General features: G+C 37.8%; 1 protein-coding gene across 3 annotated transcripts; it reads right to left on the reverse strand.

Annotated features, from left to right (window-relative positions):
• Window positions 1-496: 496 nt before the first annotated feature.
• On the reverse strand, window positions 497-15,762 carry WASHC3 (WASH complex subunit 3). Of its 3 annotated transcripts, none has more exons than XR_008202939.1 (8): window positions 15,627-15,762; window positions 14,537-14,635; window positions 12,271-12,336; window positions 11,599-11,727; window positions 10,435-10,542; window positions 5,573-5,637; window positions 3,396-3,590; window positions 2,198-2,273 (listed from the first exon to the last, which is right to left on the reverse strand). XR_008202939.1 is itself a non-coding variant. In XM_052669316.1 (7 exons), the coding sequence occupies exons 1-7, from the start codon at window positions 15,675-15,677 to the stop codon at window positions 2,189-2,191; spliced, it is 606 nt and encodes a 201-aa protein (XP_052525276.1). In that variant the 5' UTR covers window positions 15,678-15,762; the 3' UTR covers window positions 497-2,188. The 3 variants fall into 3 exon arrangements, 1 of the variants encoding a protein (XP_052525276.1); XR_008202938.1 differs by having other exon boundaries at window positions 2,204-2,273; window positions 10,435-10,545; XM_052669316.1 differs by lacking the exon at window positions 3,396-3,590 and having other exon boundaries at window positions 497-2,273; window positions 10,435-10,545.
• Between the last annotated feature and the right edge of the window lie 3,053 nt (window positions 15,763-18,815).

Genomic DNA, 18,815 nt, shown 5'->3' on the forward strand with positions numbered 1-18,815 from the left:
ATACCATCACCTATACAGCAGAGAAAACAAAGTGGCAACATTTTTCTTTAGGCTCCCAAAAGCCTAACACAACCAAACTGTGCCAAAGAATACAGCTACCCTGCAAAAAATATCTTAAGCAATTAAATTCAGCATGCTTATATGAACAAAATTACTGTTTAATGACAAATATATGCACATGTAACAACTGACTGTCTCACATAAAAATGGACTGTAGGTTAAGGGCATCTTATACTCCATTTAAAAGGTTACAGAATTGTAAAAGACAACCTATTTTATCTTCTTCAGACTGAAATTACTTCACAGAAAAAGCTTCTCCAAAATGATAAACAAAACGTTAAGTCAGGTTCAGTTTTCCTCTAGTCAGAGTGTCACAACTTCACAACTTGTCACAACTTCAGTATAGCTGATTATAAAGAAACATGAATTAGAGAGACTTCAGAAGAATTTTCCCAATTTTGTTTAAAACACAAAGGAGTAAAATGGCACTGCAACATTGGTTTACAAAACATCGCTTTTATTATACAGATCACTTAAATAAGCTTTCAAATATAGATTTCAAAAAGTTTTTTAATATGTTTCTAAAGTAACATTATAACATTTACTTCTGAAATATTTATTGCTAATATGTTAACATTTCTCAAGTTTTGCCAAGTGTGAGCTATTGAATATTTTTGTTTGTGTTCAATAACAATTAACTCATAATTGAAATGCCACTTCCAGACACTTTCTAGTGCCTATATACCTTCCTCCAAGGGATTCAGATTATATTCTGATTTATGTGTGATGAAATTATGTGTTATTTGCTTGACTCAAATGGGAGCCATGCTAAAGTTACAGGAAAAAAAGATCAGCTACCCTATTGTAGCTACCCTAGTGACATAAATAACTAAGAGAGGAGATAGTGACTCAGCCATTAAGGCTAACAAATTTACACACTCAGAGATTCAGATTTAGTATTTTCTTGGTCTTGGGAAGAATGCGAAATACCAAAAAGTGATTGATTGCTGGTCACACGATTCTGGTATAATCACAATAGTCTGGGGAATTCAAATAGATTTTGAAGAATTTAATGTGGAACAAATTATATTAAAGAAGATTCTTTAATGAAATGTCATTTTTGACTCACACAGCAGATTAACTACTGTGGAGGGAAGTCTTCAGGGCCAGCTTGGCTCCAAGTTGATTTCTTCATATTGTTACCCAATGCATCCTCAAAAGATAGCAAGGTAGTTTCACCATTACATAAACTGAATTTTGACTACTGAAAATATCAGCCAGGCCACTATCGTGGAGGTGATTTTTTTATCCTATGTGAACTGCACAGCAACAACTCCTTTTCAACAAGCCAAAAAGTGCTCATAAAATGTTTTTTATTGACCCATGTGAGAGTAAAAAGTGAGAATCTGGTATTCTGTTAACAATGTCCCAGTCACTTGCTTTTCTTAGTGAACTTAAAAAAAAACCAACATCTTGCAGTATCTGTAGTTTCCTTCACCACTGTAACCTGAATTTGATCAATAATTACACTGAAGAGCAGGAATTTATTTAACAACTTTGTATAACCTCTAGCATGAAATCAAATAGCAGTATATACTTTAAGAATAGGTATTTTAAATGTGTAGTCTAGGCTCTTTCAAAACAGAATATCACTGATATGCAAACACTGCGAGATAGGTGGCTTCAGTGTAATTCTTGTCATACCACTTCAAAAATACAGCATATTTGAGAGGAATAAAAAAAAAAAAAAAAAGGCAGTTCGTAAGTTTAAAAATAAATTTTGATAAGTTACTTTAACTGAATGCTGTGGGACAGAAGGCAACTTAGGTTAGAAGTCTTATACAGAAACCCAGGAATGAACAGCATGCAGTCTTACAGACCTGGAGGTTTAAAGAAACAAAATTTCTGAGTTTTTTTTTTTAGGTAACTCCAGAAAAATCAGAAAGAATCTGAACTAACAAAGGATAAACATCACAAGGATACTGCAATCAATTTTCATGATGGAAAGTTTCAGGTCAAACACGTTGCCTGCCCAGACTTCTTGGGAGAGAACGCAGAAGATCTCAGTGCTAAGAAAAGCTGTCAGATAAATCATGTCACCCACGTGATGCACACAAAATCATTATTTGCAAAAGCTCCAAACACATTAGCACTTAACGGAGGTTTCCAAAGGCTAAAATTGGTCTTTTTAGTCACTAAAGGAAGATTCACTATCAGAACTGTCTTCTGCATTCCCATCATCTCCCCAAGCAGGCACAGGGGCATCTGGAGTCCTGCAGGCAAGAAGAAGTGTTTATGTTGTAAATCCTAGAAGGTAGTTGAGTAACTCAGTAGGCCATGCCTTTTACCAAATTTACATGCAATTTATATTCACAACATTTAACATATTAATTGTTAGCTTTACAAATGCACACCTTATCGGCGTTGCTTCACCTATAACTGAAAGATCAATACTAGAAACTGTAACTCGCTGGACATTAAAATTCTGTAGATATCACTTTGAATGCACACCTTCAAGACTATTGGAAATTACGACAGTTCACTAAGAAGCAGCAAACACTTGAAGAGAGTTGAAAGCAGGCAATACTGATTAATTTTTTTTTTTTTTTTTTTTTAATCAGAGGTTATAGGGCTGAAAGGAACATGCTGTACACCATTAAGCAGTGTAAATAGTACATGAAAAAAAAATAAGACAGGAAATGAACAATACTGTATCCAACTAAAACTGCAGGGATAATTTAGAGAAGCAAAGAAGAATTACTCAGAGTGGAATTTGGCTAGAACACTGGGTTAAATTTGACATGCAAGAGCAGCCATGGGATTTTTATTGACTATAAATGATCAGACTTCTAGTATTTAGTTTTGAGAAGAATATTTAAGATGGATCTCAACATCGTGTCAAAACATTTGCTTGTAGAAATCTACTGGGAATGGAGCACAGAGTAGCAAGTCATCTACAGAACAACCACCACTACTGACCACAGATGCTGGTTCTCCTTTGAGACTCTCTTTTATGTAATGAGTTTGACAATACAAGCAAGACTGCCGCTGCTAAATTCAGAAACCAGAGTACAAAGTACATGTGCAGCTATACTTGGCAAAGGGCAAAGAATCATCTTTACAGAAAATAGCTTCTTATAGTTTAATGCTCTTTTTGATAAAACATAAAATTCAATAAGTAAGGTAATAATTGCACTCTTTTTTCCTGTTGTTATTTGTCTTTGGGTTACCACTCTGTGTAATGCCAGAGTATTTCTTACCCAACTTCAATTGTTTATTTTAATGTCTCTGTTGGAAATCCCTAAGGTACACTCACAGTGTTTATAAGCATTCTGGGACAAAAGTAAGAAGTGCATAAAAGAACCTTAAGAGCCTTCTCCCACCCCCCTGCACACCTCCAAAATAAATTAAGAAAGGGTTTTCTTTCTCATGCAAATACCACTTCACAATATTATTCCTTGTTGCCACGGTAATGACAAAACAGAAGAGCTGTGCAAAGACATGTGATCTGGAGAGAGCAGTGCAAAAACTCTCCTTTAGTTAGGAGAAGATCACAATGAATTCCTTCAGGAGAAGCAGGACAAAATCTCCTGGAATTGTAGACAGGCAAGAGAAAAAGGATAAGAAACAAAAGTTAAAAATTAGATAAACTAGCTTAATAAAATAGGCAGTTTTCAAAAAAAGCTTGTAGAAAGCTGAGAAAGGAGTGATAACAGAAGTAGACGTAAAACCTCCAAAGGAAGAGACCATAAACATCTCACTATTAGTCAGCTGCCCTGAGGCCACAGAAAAAACACACAGTCACCAACAGGCAGCTGGGACAGTCTGTAGCAAGTGACTCAGCATACAGCAATATGTAAATGTTCCTAAATTTCACTGGGACTGAGCTAACAGGCCTGAGCCACCTGAAGGCCCATGAAATGTTGCGCGAATGGCAAGATATATCTAAAAAAAGTCTGTATGATACTGGGACAAAAAAGCAAGAAGATTAAAAAAAAAAAAAAAAAAAGAAAGTTTGCCATGGCTTCTCAAGATACACTTGGAAAAAAAAATAAATCTCAGTAATACTGCTTATTTACACATACACACACACACACACACACACACAGAGGAAACGTTAGTCTCCTTGCCAAAAATAATTCACTTTCTTTAACTAGGCAGATAGGCAGTAAAATTTTCAAATTGGTAACAACTTAAAGACAATCTGCCTGAACGTCAGTGTTTCAAAGAATCCTTGAAGATGGACTGAGACCAAACCCCAGTCATATTCTGTGAGCCTCAAATAATGGTAATAACTTTCTGTCTTAACTCCATCTTAAATCAGGAAATCCAAAAGCAGATACTTAAAAAGCTGATTATTTTTCTTTTTTCTTTTTTTCCATTTGCAATAAAAAATCCATCAAAGTATGAGCAAATAGCATTTACACAAAAGTATGTACTAGGAATACAGAGTAAGAAACAGAACAGATTTAACAAACATATAGTAAACACACGTTTGATAATCCTTTCTCAGACCTATATAGATTCTTACTTGCATTTTTATTTCTTGTTTGATCAGTAAAAATATCAAATTTTTCCTGAGAGGAATAACTACTTCAGGCTTACTCAGACACCAGGAAGCAGCTGGGAAATAAAACGACTCAACATATGACAGTAACTCAGTTTCCCAGTATTTTCATTTTAGTAAACATACTGTAATAAGGCTCCACCAAAAGGAAAAGAGGACTTGATATCATCATACATCAGCAGTTTCTGCAGAGGATGCAAGTATTTCAAATGGTTTGGTGGCTACAGGATAAGAACAAAACTTACTGTTTATTATTTCATCACTCTCAGTTTAATACATTTTGTGAAACAGTGCAATGAAACTAAGCTACATCTCAAAATGTAAGATTCTAAAATCTGTACTTTAGATAAATCAGTACTGAAAATGATTATCTGTTCTTAGTAGTTGTTACATTAGGTTGGCTCAATCCCGTTACAACACTGAAATGCTGACTTCAGCTTACTCTATTTATGCTGAGCATGTACACTGTATCAGTACACTCTACTGAGGGAATCTGATAATAAGCCTATTACTTCTCATATACATAAAGCAAAATAAAATAAAGCTCGTTTTTATTACTCCACAACGATGACATCTGGCTACCAAAGTGTTGGAAGAAAATTTCTGGGATATATCTCATACTGAAAACAGTACAGACAAAATGGCAACTGACATATTATTTCATTCCCTATTGCTAGATGTACATTGACAGATGTCACCTTGTCACTGCTATATCCTTTCAGTTGAACCTGTGCTTAGCTTGGAAGAAGAGATCCCACTTCTTCTCAAGTTTGGTAGGTAATGTTCTGCAACTTTCTGTTCGGGAGAGTGCAATATATGTCCACCTACATTCCAAGCTCGGCGTTTCTTGGGCTATGCCTTGGACTAGACAATATTGAAAAGGCATCTCTTACTTGAGATCACATCCTTCATCCTATGATGCCCTTCTCAGACCATCTTTTTTCAACAAATGGTTGCATTCCAGCCCTACTGAAAGTTACAATTTGGAAAGGAAACATTACTTACTCAAGAAGATCTGGATTTAGCCCCTCAGAAATCATTTTGTTTCGTATGGCCATAACAGGAACACCCTGTGTAGGAGGAGAAGTATAATATAAAACTACTGGACACAAATTAGAGAATTTCACAGCTTCTTCTGAACTCATTTTCAGAAAAAGATGCACAATCACACGATGAACAAGAACATGGATTGATAATCTCACTTGCCATCAGTATGAACCTAGAAGCAAGTAATGTCGGAGATCAAAGCCCTTTTTAATCCTTCTTATCTTTACGGCAAAATGTCTCAAAAAACTTGAGGAAATCAGCAACAGACAGATTGATTTGCAACCCAGTATGATGAAGTTATATCTCTCAGTGAGAATATGAAGAAAGCACAAAGTAGCACAAAGACAGCAGAGAGCAGCTGTGTTGGAAAGACAAGAGAACTCAAGACATGCAAGGTACAGCTTCAGTGGTAAAAGCATCTCCTATTGCTCTGGAAAGGTTTCTCATGGTACTGCCAAAAACTGGAAAAGTCTTTGTAAAGTATGCAGGAAAAAGGCAAACTGGACTTGAGAAGATAATTACAATTTAAAAGTGAATCCTCTGAATACAAGTGCTTGTGAAGTCAGGGTTGAATCTTCAATGATGTGCAGACAGATTACAGCCAGCTAAGAAAAAATTCTTTCTACTTTAAGTCCTTCCACAGCTTCTACACTTTGTTTTATTCAGCCCCTCATCTTAGATCACATGCTGAAGAACACTTTGACCCACACAGTCTTACAAAATGCATTCCAAGAAACTGTTCCTGTGCTTCCACTAGAATTGCTCAAAGAAAATGTGCTGCTTTGCCATCTCCTGTTGCAAATGATCAGAAACACCACCTGAACCACAGCATACCAATGCAGAGGGGGGTGGTGGGGAAGATAATTGAATCTCTAATCCCAAGGAACAATAATACCAGTGCTCTAGGAAAGGCAGGAGAAACCTAGAAAACTAAATGAACAGTACTGCAGGATTCTTTTGGCACAGGGCAAATAACTTTTGTCTAAAGTAAATAAAATAGTGATAAAATAATGAACAGTAATGACTGATGTTCCAGAGAAGAACACAGTTCTAGTGACAACTGCAGTAGCTAACCTGGCAAAGTGTGAGCTAAGCCAGTTGCATACAGGTAGCGGTCTACTAGGACTAGACAAAAATCTGACTCAAGCAGTTGTGAGACATTAGATTATGATACATAATTTCTCAGTAAATAACATTTCATGCACATGACAAAGGGGAAACAGTTGAGTATTTTATGACTGTTTAATGCATAGGGTCCTTCATCAGCACTGAATTGTTTACGCATCAGTTCAAGCCAACTGAAAACAAGGCACTCTTATTTGCTCTCAATGAAAGGAAGCTTAGCGTATGAACTAATAACAGTGGAGCGGAGACCGTTATATCGTTATGCTCTCACTTGGAGAAGTGTTTTATTCCAAAACTGTATGCATCAACATATGCAAGAATCATTTTAAAACACAGAATCTATTATCTGATAAAGATTTTTCTTTTTAAATCAGTATGCCAACCGCTAGATTCATAAACTAACAAGCTTGCTTTGTAGCTAGTGGAAGACACTTAAGGTCACAGCTACTGGAGAAGTCTCTTCAATACTTGCAGACTCGTAACTCAGAGACTTTGTAGAACGCATTGCTTCAACAGTTGTTAACAGAAATAGATTTTGCACCAATTATAAAATAGAGGAATTCATGCAATACTAACTAGCTCTCTCACTGTTGTAGCATCAGAAACACTGTGATCATTCATGTACTAGCATAAGGTAACTCATTACTTTTAAGACTGTTCTTGTGAGAAGTCACAGCCATCTTAACTTCTTAAAAACCTTTAGGTATTTTCTGCTTATAAACAGAAACTTTATGTTCCTCAAGTACCATTTTTTCCCTATTGGTAAATTCTGCCCTATTAAGTTTTTTTAACATTTGTAGTCCCAGTCCAAATAAAAAATAAATTTAATCTGAAAGACAATATATCTGAAGACTGGAAAAAAAGATTTCAATACCTTTATGTATCAGATTTACCAAACTTATCATAAGTTTAATCAAAATTCCCCTGAATGATGTACACCTTTTTCATCAAGGGAGAACAAATAAGTTTATATCTATAATTGTTTATAATACAATTAGGGTACTACAAATACTGTATCCTTCATATTTTCTTAAGTTTAAACTGGAAAATCAGAGTCTAGTAGTGCTGCGTATTATTAAAATAAAACAATTATTTTAAATCTAAACATTAACTATAAACTATGATCACACTGAGCAAACAAGTCAACTTAAACGGCAGGCGTACTTTTTTAACACAAGCCAACACTGAAGTCCCATCCCTGTCTCTGTCCACTTAAAGTTTGACATAGTCTAAATTCAGCACACTGTACCCCAGCCTATATCCAGGCTCGTCCTGTGGCTTAAGAAGTCTGCAGATCCTGGAGAACCTACACTGCAAGTGGCAATCTCATTGTAAAAGAGGTTTTGGTCCTCCTCAGTTCAGAAAGAGGTTAAACATCATTACTGCTGGCAACTACTTAGGATCAGTGTAGCAATCAAATTTCACTTTTATTTGAGTTCTTTAAAGCAAGAATCAATGTATGTTAGGCCAATCAGTATCTTGGCCTCTACACAGTCACATCTGGTGTTTAGAATCCACCAGAAGTACATTTACTTTAAACATACCATGTATCTGAAGCCCTCCTGAGAGGAGCAGTACTCCTCTCACTCTGTCAATACAAGAATTCTGAACATTTATTGTAGCAAACATGATACTCTTTTTGTAATGTTTGCTTGAATACTGCTGCTTTGTATTTAAGAAAAAAAAAAAGAATTTTTGTTCAACGGCACTCCATCAAAATGAGTTTGTTACAGTTCCACAGAACAGCTATCCTCAGCGTAAAAGAAATATCACTTCCAGTACTAATTCTCCAATACTAGAAATATTGTGGGCCATAAATAAGTGATCAGTTCAAATAAATCTTCACCTAGAAACTTAATTTCAGCAAATAAGCGACACTAACTGAACTACCCGACTGGGCGAGAAGACCAGGTTGGCAAATAGAAAAACACACATTAATATGTAGCATGTTAGCTTGACTTTCCTACCACACTGTTTACAACTGGCAGAAGAGTCATCAGGAACTGCCAGTACAAAGGATAAATGTGGAAAGTGAGATCTTACTCCTCCAGCAGTCACCAAAAAAAAAAAGTCAAAGTAATTAGACCATCCAGCACTTTCACATCCACTTTGAAATCTGGCATCAAATCAATACACTAACAAAGTATTCCGCCCTTTGCCACTATCCCACTGCTTGGCTTTCCACATGATTTGTAATAAGCCAATTTGTGATTCAAATGAAAACTAAGCTCTGGAACATCATCCAAAGAACTAAGCTCACCAACTGTAATAATTGCTCCGAAGAGGGAAAAAAACCATGCAGTTAGTTTTCACATAGGCAACATTTTACTATACTGTGAGTTAGTAATGTTTTCCAGGATTATCATATATATTTTAGAGAAAAATTTCCAATGATTGCTGGAAAATAAAGACAGATCTTTTTTCTTTGTTTCCAATGCTGTTTTTAGTTTTGTGGATGTGAAAAAAGAGCTCTTAAAAAAAAAAAAAAAAAAAAAAGTCAAGAAGAATCTCCTACCAATGTTTTCCCTCCTTCATTTTCATGAATGTAAGTATTGAGATTATACTCATTTTCTGTTTATCTATAGAAAAAAAAGATAGATGAAGTGGGAAACTAAACATGCATCATGAACAGCAGGGAACTGAAGTGAAAGTAATTAGTTAAACAATTCTTCTATCTCTACTTTGAGCTAATTAGTTAAACAATATTTCTACCTCTACTTTGAGCCCTATGGGAATAATAAATTCTCCTGCTCTAGAGAATACTGGCAAAGCTTTGTTTTGTACCCTGCAGCAAATAAAAGCTGCAAGCATGTCTGTGTGCAGGGAATGACATCAATTCTGCCAGAGTAACTACGCTTCCAGTGCAATCTTCTATAACTCCAAGTAGTATCACTCTGCTTTTACACATCTTCGTACCCTCAGTTCACAACTACATTGGCAGAATTTTGTAGAAAGAACTCGCCTGAGGCTGTCTGCAGGAATACATTACATCAAACCATTTCTTAGAGAAGACATGCTGCAAGTATGCAGATGGCTTTAAAAGTAATGCCTCCTATTTATTTCCATGAAATCAATAAGTACAAAGAACACAACAACACTTCTTTTATTGAGCAAATTCTCAGCTACAAAACACCACCATTTTTCAACACCGTTAGCCGTGCATTTTTATTTTTTTTTAAACCAGAAATGAACAAGAGTCTGCATGCTGTGCTCATAAAAATTCACAAGACTGTCCAGAATGTGACTTGTCCTTCATATCATTGTTACATCTATTGATGTAACCACTCACTGCCTCACTGTGCTCACATTCACTGTTTGGTCTCCATACATTTAACTGGGTACCATTTTTCCACACAGAGGAATTCAGTTACATATCTTTGCTACATATACACTCTTGTATCAGACACCATTTTGTTAGGCTGCCCCTCTGCTGCCATCTGTTGCACAACAAATGTAACAACATTGATGGGAAGGTTCTAACTCTACTGCCATAACAGCAGCATCTGCTTGTGACACTGTTGGACAACACTATAAAACAGGTGGCATTACCTTCAGACCAATCCTTGCATGTTAATGCTACTCTAGCTTAAAGATTATTGACACAATGTATGCCTTCCACATTCACTTACAGTTGTGTATGAAGTTTCACCTAAAAATAACTGACTACCCAAAGAATGATATGACAGCTGACTTACCACTTGTACCATTTTGAGATATCTGGCATATCTTGGGTCTTTGGCCACAGTTCTCATATTTTCTGTTACTATCTCCGTTTTCTGTAGTGCTTCTTCATGTTTATTGTTCTGCTGTATACAAGGAAGATAAGACTTCAGTGGTTAGGCTAGGTACACAGATCAGAAGCACTGAGACTTCAATCCAAGAAGTTTGAACCTGAAGAGTAAAGTACAACTCCTCTTACATCATGATTTTTCTGATCTATACTCACAGAATCATAGAATTGCAGGGATTGGAAGGGACCTTAAGAGATCATTGAATCCAACCCCCAAATACTTCTGGCAATAATTTACTGTACAACACGTGGAAAAAAAATTCAACAGTCCAATACCACAAGACATCCATGTAGCCTAAAGCAACCATCAACTGTATTTAATAAATAAAACAGAACTAATTTAAACACGTTCTTTATATGAAAGATTTTGCTAAGATCATATTTATTATGCTTATACTGTAGCTCTCTCCCGAAGTGGTCAATGCATTCTGCCCTCACTTTAATAACCTCTATTAAAAAAGTCTGCTAGAAACTTGAAGTCGACCTAGAAGCTCACATTCTAAAACACAAGAAAAGAACTGGAATTATGTGAGATGAGCTGCTCCTTTCATTCATGACCTTTCCAATCTCTGAGGTAATTCATGTTTATATTTTAGTGTGACTGACCAAAGAGGATGAAATCATTTACTACTTGATTTGAGTTAGTTCTAGTTATTTAATCCACATATTTACGAAAGGGTATGGCCTTGTTTTAGAAGCCATTGTTTAGTTTCATTAATGAAAAATGTAACTTTAGATCTTTACAAGGAGAGTGGTTAGGCCCTGGAACGGGCTGCCCAGGGAGGTTGTGGATGCCCCGTCCTTGGACGTGTTCAAGGCCAGGTTGGACGGGGTCCTGGGCAACCTGATCTAAATGTGTATGTTTGGTGGCCCTGCTAGGCAGGGGGGTTGGAACTACATGATCCTTGAGGTCCCTTCCAACCTGGGTGATTCTGTGATTCTGTGATTTACAGCTGGTGTGACTGCCCTCTTTAAGTAGACTTACTTCTTCCATTTGCTTCAATTGAGATTAGAAATTTGATATGGAGAAGTATATTCCTTCAATACACTATTTATCTTCATTACTTACTCCAGACTGAGGTGACACAGCTGCCTGTTGATCCGTAGTAGCTGGTGCCATGGGACTACTTGTAACATTATTCAGATTTGCACTGGACACTTCAAATTTGACATCCTCTAAGCCAGGAATAGAGGATAACTGAATGGACAAAACATGATCAAAATAAGCAGTGAGCATATTCTAAGTCTATACATAGAAGAAAGTCTGCAGTATGTCACTTACTAACTATTTCACAGGTGAGTTTCACATTAACATAGCTGTAATATTTTATCACTAGTTTTGGCATTCCAATTGCCTCTCTTTCCACACTCCTTCACACTCCGCCCCCCTCCCCTCCCCCCTCCAAAAAAAAAAAAGAAAAAAAAAAGAAAAAAGGAACTTCCCTGTTCAGGTGGTTTCTATAAGAAAATCCCAAAATGCTCAGTTTGAAGCCTTTACTGGTTACACTGAGCTGCAGGGCAAGAAAGGTTTCAACACCTTCCCAGCATTTTGCTACTGCCAACAGAAATTGCTTCTGTCATTAACAAAAGAATTGTTTAAAGTTTTGGCTATTTTTTTTTTTCTTGCAGCTAATTAAATGATAATTCATGACTACTGGTTATATCCTTACGTCACCTTATCTAAAGAACATACATCAGACACATCTGTCACTGCTCAAAGTTAGTCTGTACACATACAAACCTTTGCATCCAATATATTGAGTGTTGTTTCAATTTGCTGGATACGGAGAGAGAGTGCTGACAATTTCTAGAATAGAAAACAATTAAGATGTGAAAACACTCTCCTGGGCCACTAATATACATAACAGCGTTAACATCTAGTTAAATAAAATCTTTTAGTTTCAACTTGCAAAAGACAGTAGAGTATAAATAAGATGAACGTACATGAAATAAACGAAGCAACGCCATCACCCCTTTTTAGTACAGTAGCTACAGTGGTTCAAATTGTAACTAATTTTACTATTTATTATTTGACATACAGAAATGAAGACAGATTATGTACAAATGGCAGCCAAAGTAAGCAGGGCACTTTGGGCAACCAAATGACAGACTAATGGCAGACACACTGTACTCTCACAGTTGACCAAAATAACTTCCTTCAAAGCTTTTTCCAAATGTGAAGGAAGAAAAGATGTGATGTGTGCATATGCAACTGAACACATACAAACAGAAATATTTGATGAAGATTATAGCAGGTGAATGGAAGTCTTAGACAGTCACAGTGAATCTGGACTAACCAGAAGGTTTTATTTTCCAAGTATACCTCAATAAAATTTTGATATATTTTTCTTACAAACAACTTAAGTTTTTCTAAATTACTCTATAAGCACAGTCACTCTGTTAACTAATCGTTACCATACTCCACCAGACCTGTCCAAGTGAAATTGGCTTAGCACGCAGGCTGGCAGATATGTACCACTCTGACAGCTCTCTGGCACATGGGCAAGATTCTGCCTGGCTCTTAAGCAGAGCTTTAACACCCTAAGAAAATGGCAGATCTGCCAATACGCTGAAAAAGTAAAAAGGGAGTGACGAAAGTTAGTCTTTCTAAACAGCTGACTTGTTTACAGACAGCTCTTTGTTCACAAAGAGAAATCAGCTGCCTTGAAAGGATCTATACACTCTGCAAGCAGTGGACAAAAGGGGAAGAAAGATGCACAAAAGATAGTTCTAAAGACATATCAGCGTGACAAGAATTTAGAGGTAGGCTGGTGGCAGCCTGAATTCTGAATTTTCTGACTTCTGCTGATTTACACTGGGACCATGTACATTAAAAACACTTCTGTACTTCATAAATGCAAAATCTTTTCAAGTTTGTAGAGTAACTACTAAGTCTGTTCAGCAGCAACACATTTAGGTTAACTAATAACTCCTTTATTAATCAGACTTCATAGTGTTGCTCCGTGCTCAAGATGGCTTTTTGTATATACGCCTTGATTTCTGCAGTGCCTTTTATAATAAGTAATATTGAGATCACATGAAAATCCAGTTCTGGACAACTGATAACATCACTGGGCAGTGACAATATCCCATATACCAAGTCAAGAAAATCCAGATTTTTTGATTTTTTTTTTTTTTTTTTTTTTAATTTTGAAACCTATATGTTAATATAGTAGTCAAAATTTATATTTGCTAAGAGTCTGGCTGTAACCTTTACTAATACAATAATTTCTCAGGTTACATTGCTTACTCTGGATCTGACAATTGCTGATAGATAGGGCTGTATAGTGGCTTTTGTTGAATAACCTAGTTACAAAAAGCCCCACAAATGACAGAAAGTTAAGCTTACAGCCACATCAGAATCAATTCTGCAACTGAAGAAGCATTCCTTTCCTGTCCTGTGGAGAATTTTAGTCCTAGTAAAATTCCAATGACATTAAATTTGAGACAAAACTACTGATTTTTAAGAACTTTTTTTTCCTTCACAAATCATAAACATCAACTGCTTCATGTTCCAGAGTAATCACTTGCCAAAAACATCCCTTTTTCACATCAAAAATTGTTCGCCTCCAGAGATATTTGTATACCACCCTTTTAAAGTAAAGGCAGAGAAAACTGAAAGCAAGTTTTGATGCAGTGCTCTATGACACAGATGAGGGGAACAGAGAATGTCAAAATGGTGTCAGCACCAACAGAGCAGCCTCTTTCCAAAATGAGACTATATTCACAGTAGAAAGCTCTAAGAAAGAGAATCAAAGTTCAAAAGCTATGCCAAATATGAAAGTTCAATGAAATAAAGTTAAGTGAGGCATAATCAGCAGTGGATATATTGGAGGAAAAAAAAAATCTGTCTTAGTAATGCATTCAAGATGAGCAGAAAGACTGATGAGCAGACTAGATTCTAAAGCTACTGTTACAAATGCAGCAAAAATAGTGATGTGAATCGTCCTCATTTCTAGGAATCTTTCTCGTGGAATAAAGTGAGGGATGAAGAATAGCAAACATACCTCTTCACAAACAGTAGAAAAGCGGTTCAGAAACTGCACTGTGTGAACAACAAATTGGTTTAGAAACGCTACAGTTCTTTTCTGCTGAATAGCAGGAACCTGCAGTAAACAATACGAGAAAATGAGACAATTTGTAGGTGTTAATCCTCACTTTTGGACTGAAACACGTATTAAAAATGCAAAAATTCAGGAAAAATATTTGGAGATCTGCCTTAAGCGTGTTTGCTATGGATGCATAAAATCTAAATTTACATAACATATATGAGGATTGCTCCAGAAGTAATGCCCCCCCATGTTATGATGCTGGCCAATGACATCAGAGGCGGATGTTGGTGGTATGGCAGCAGAGGCTGAAACCTTCGCACTGATGTTCTGTTACATTCTGTGTGATGTTGTTTCCACGAGGAAAAAATGGCACCTGTTGATATTCATGGAGGCTTTCTGAACGTTTCTGGAGACCAAACAGAAGCTGTGAGCACAGTGAGGCTGTGGTGGTGTGTTTCAGCAGCACTGACAGCAACAGAGGGTCACCTCTGCTGGTGCAGATTGTTATAAGCACAGCATGCAGGCTGTTACTCGCTACTGGTGAAAACACAGAGCTAACGGTGGTGACTGTTGAAAAACTGTGCTTTGTAGCCGAGAATTTACCAAACAGCATTATTCTGCTCTTTGTTGTAGTTTCCATGGAAATTAAATAGGAGGCACTACTTTCAAAGCAACCTAAGTAAAAATCCTTTTCCGCCACCAACATCTAAGAACACACTTGAAAAGTGGCAGGATGCACGGAAAAAAAGGATAATATCCAAATGAAGGAATGTTATCTTATTTCAGAAGCTTTTAGATGGAATAGCAAACTCTCCTCAGAGTTAGCATTAAGAAATTAAACATCAAGAGGGCAAAGCTGAGCTGTTCCTTCTGACGCAGAAGGAGGAAAACAAATCCTCCACGTCAGATGCGCATGCTTTTCAAACGAAAAAGCAGAATATTATGTTTGCTAGAGAGAAACTTTCACAACCAAAAGCGCTGCACGTGAAGCAGCTCCGCTGAGGACGAGGGATGAAGCGCCAGGCGAGGCGAGGCGCAGCCGTACCTTAGTGAGGTCGATGCCGGAGCCCACGATGGGCAGCCCGTCCTCATCCATACCCGCGGACCGATAGACTGCTCGCACCCCGGAAGCCCCCCGCGTTCTCAGGCGTGCTCGGCCCGGAAACAAAACCCCCCTGCCCGCCCTCCAGGACTGGGCTGACCGGTCTGCACATGTGCGCTGCCCGCGTGGTGCACCATGGGAAGTGTAGTTCAGGAGGGGGAGCGCCTCGGCAAGGCGCTGCTGAAGGGTTAACGTTACGCTTCTCCCATTTCGGCTTAACCAGAGAATCATTAAGGACGGAAAAGGCCAGTAAGATCACAGAATGAAATAAGAGAATTATAGAATGGTTTGGGTTAGAAGGGTTTACGATGATGTTGGTCCAATCCCCCAGCTACAAGCAGGGACACCTCCCTCTAGACCAGGCAGCTCAAAGCCCCATCCAGCCTGGCCTTGAATGCTTCCACGGATGGAGCATCCACAGCCTCTCTGAGAAACCTGTTCCACTGTCTCACCATCCTCACAGTAAAGAATTTATTCCTGTTATCTGGTCTAAATCTGCCCTCTTCCAGTTTAAAGCCATTGAAGTCCTCCATGAAGACTATGTATCATGAAGCTGCTCCTTGTTCCCCATGCTCTGTGCATTAGTGTACAGGCATTTGATCTGGGCTCCCATTGAGGCTGATTTAGCAGTTGGAGTTCTCTAATCCTGCACCTTCAGGGCTGTCTTGCTTGTGATCCAACTCCAAGCCCAGAGCATCCATTACCACCATCAGCCTCTAAGTGGGATGCTTTGAGGATCACTTACCTCAGCAACCCTAGTTTAAGTCCTAGTTTAAAGATTAAACTGGAAACCTTGCTGCCAAAGATGGTCTTCCTCTTCTCTGAGAGATGAATCCCATCCTCTCCCAGAAGAGCAGATTACTCAAAACTAGTTCTATCACATAAATAGCCAAAGCCCTGTTCATGACACTGTTCCCTTAACTATGTATTGATTTTCTTAATTCTATCAGCCCTTTCCCTCCCCATTTCCCTAACCCGGAGGATTGATGAGATTACCTATGCTCTCAGCTCCTTGTAGACTCTCTTGATATTCTTCAGGTTGCTAACATCTGTGTTACTGGGGCATCAGCAGGCTGAAGCCTGTGGGATGTACAAGGTCTAGCTGACTCTGTGTCACATACCTGATGCGGGCCCCTGGCAAGTAGCAGACCTCTTGAGATAGCAGGTCAGAATGACAAATGGATGCTTCTGTACCCCTCAGAAAAGAATCACCCACCACAATCACCTGTCAATTTTTCTTAGTTGCTGTAGTTGATCTGCAACAGGTCTGGCTGCCTTATTCAGTTCAGACAACGTACCTGTTACTGTTTCTCTTTCCTTCTCAGCCTGCTGAAAGTCAAAGTGGTTCCACAGAGGCACATCAGGCTTTGGGGCAGGCTGCTTCTTCTTGTTAGTCCTTCTCGTGGCTATTTGCCATTTCTCATCACTGTTGTCCTTCTCTCCAAATGGGTGTGCAAGTGGAGGAGTTTGGGACTGCTTGTCCCCAGACTGTAGATTCAATACAGGCTGCATGTGAAACTGGCTATTTCTGCCTCCCTGATAGTACGCAGTCTTTTGACAAACTCCTGTAGGTCAGTCAGTTGTTGCAGCTGACATATATTACAAACTGTGAACAAAGACTGATTGTTACTTTACAGCACAGCTGTGTCATGCTTGACTCAAACTGATGGTCCCTATAAAAGCTTCAGAAGGGGATCTGATCTCCTGGCACTGCCACCCACATCTACTATTCATGCTAATAACATTTTGAATATGCTATGTACAGTTAGAGAGTTATAAATGAAAGCTAAACAGAAAGTATATTTGACTCCATGTTGTTCAATATTAAATATTTAATTCCTGCATCTTAACAGGTCCTTTCTGGTTTAAGCCATCTGTTCTCTGGAACTCATATGCCAGACAACTGTTTGAGACCAAAGTTGTAAAAGAACAAGTCATGAAGCAAGAGAACATGTTGTCTCTATTAAAAGTCAGAAATTGCCAATACATCATGCATCTAATCCCTAGGCTGATTAACTACAAATGACAGATGAGAAATTAGTTTTAAATCCCCAAAGACATGGCTCCAGACAGAGCATTAGGCCACACTTGCATTTGTAAGTAAACCTCAGCTTGAACACTACATGCAAACTGCATCCACTGGCAAATTCTATGAAAACCATATGAGACTTAGAACTTATGTTAGCCAGGAATAATCAGTTCAGGAAAGAATCTATCCTTTGGAAAAGGGATGGGAACACCGAATTCCTAGTCTTCATATCAGGGGTAAGTTTTGGAGAATCTAGGCTAAGCAGCTAAAAGTCTCAGAATGATGTTATGTGCTACGTTGGTAATCTTTCTTCCAATGGAACAAGAAGCAGCCCAACTCACTCAGTAAAGCTTCATTTTAATTCTAAGATTGTGTACTATGGGAAGGCAAGAAAAATCAGGGTGATATGGAGCCCTTGTTTATGGCAGTCAATTCAACTAGCACGTAGCAGAGGAAATTCTTGGTAAAAGTTCTTTCTGGCTACATCTGAATACTGCTAAATCTAATAAAAAGCTATCTAAATTTAGAGCAGTTAAGAATGTACCATAGTTGGAAGCTGTCAGTAGGAAGCTTCTCATGTGATGAAGAAACAAAATAACACTATTTACTTTAATACTCGGAAGATCATAACCCCAAACCGCCCTGCTAATTTTAAAATGTTAAAAAGAAAAATCAGTTTACTTCCAAATGATTTCATTTTGCCAAGCATTTTACAAACCCCACATTCAGAATCTGTGACAGCTAGAAAGCTGCAGATAGAGCACCTAAATTTGTTACTCCAAGCTTACATAAAACCCTAATTCATGTAGGAAACAGCTTTTCTTTTAGTTCAAGCTTTTTATTTCATCACTTTCTTTAAGTAACCTGCTGCCACACTCACAGCTTTGTTACCTTTTAGTAAAACATTACGTAACAAAGTCTGCTCACCCATACTGTTTGAATTGTTGAACAAACTGTATTTTCTATTATGTTGTGGGGTAAGGGCATGTAGTTGGCAACTTCTTAATCTCCCAAAGGCAGGGCAGGGGTTAGTCTGTAAAATTAAATAGGTTTAATCGACTTATAGGAATTGTGTGAATTATTTTTGGAGAAAGGAACTGCTA

This window comes from Tympanuchus pallidicinctus, unplaced genomic scaffold (assembly GCF_026119805.1).
Source record: "Tympanuchus pallidicinctus isolate F22 unplaced genomic scaffold, pur_lepc_1.0 scaffold8, whole genome shotgun sequence".
In the NCBI taxonomy this organism is placed as follows: domain Eukaryota; kingdom Metazoa; phylum Chordata; class Aves; order Galliformes; family Phasianidae; genus Tympanuchus; species Tympanuchus pallidicinctus.

Excerpts from the sequence above, each read along its gene's own strand:
- WASHC3 (XM_052669316.1), bottom strand. The coding sequence starts at position 15,677 with ATGGATGAGGACGGGCTGCCCATCGTGGGCTCCGGCATCGACCTCACT. Across the intron at positions 14,636-15,626 it reads CCGGCATCGACCTCACTAAG|GTTCCTGCTATTCAGCAGAA; the intron begins GTACGGCTGCGC and ends TGTTTACTGCAG. Across the intron at positions 2,274-5,572 it reads CTAAATCCAGATCTTCTTGA|GACTCCAGATGCCCCTGTGC; the intron begins GTAAGTAATGTT and ends TCTTGCCTGCAG.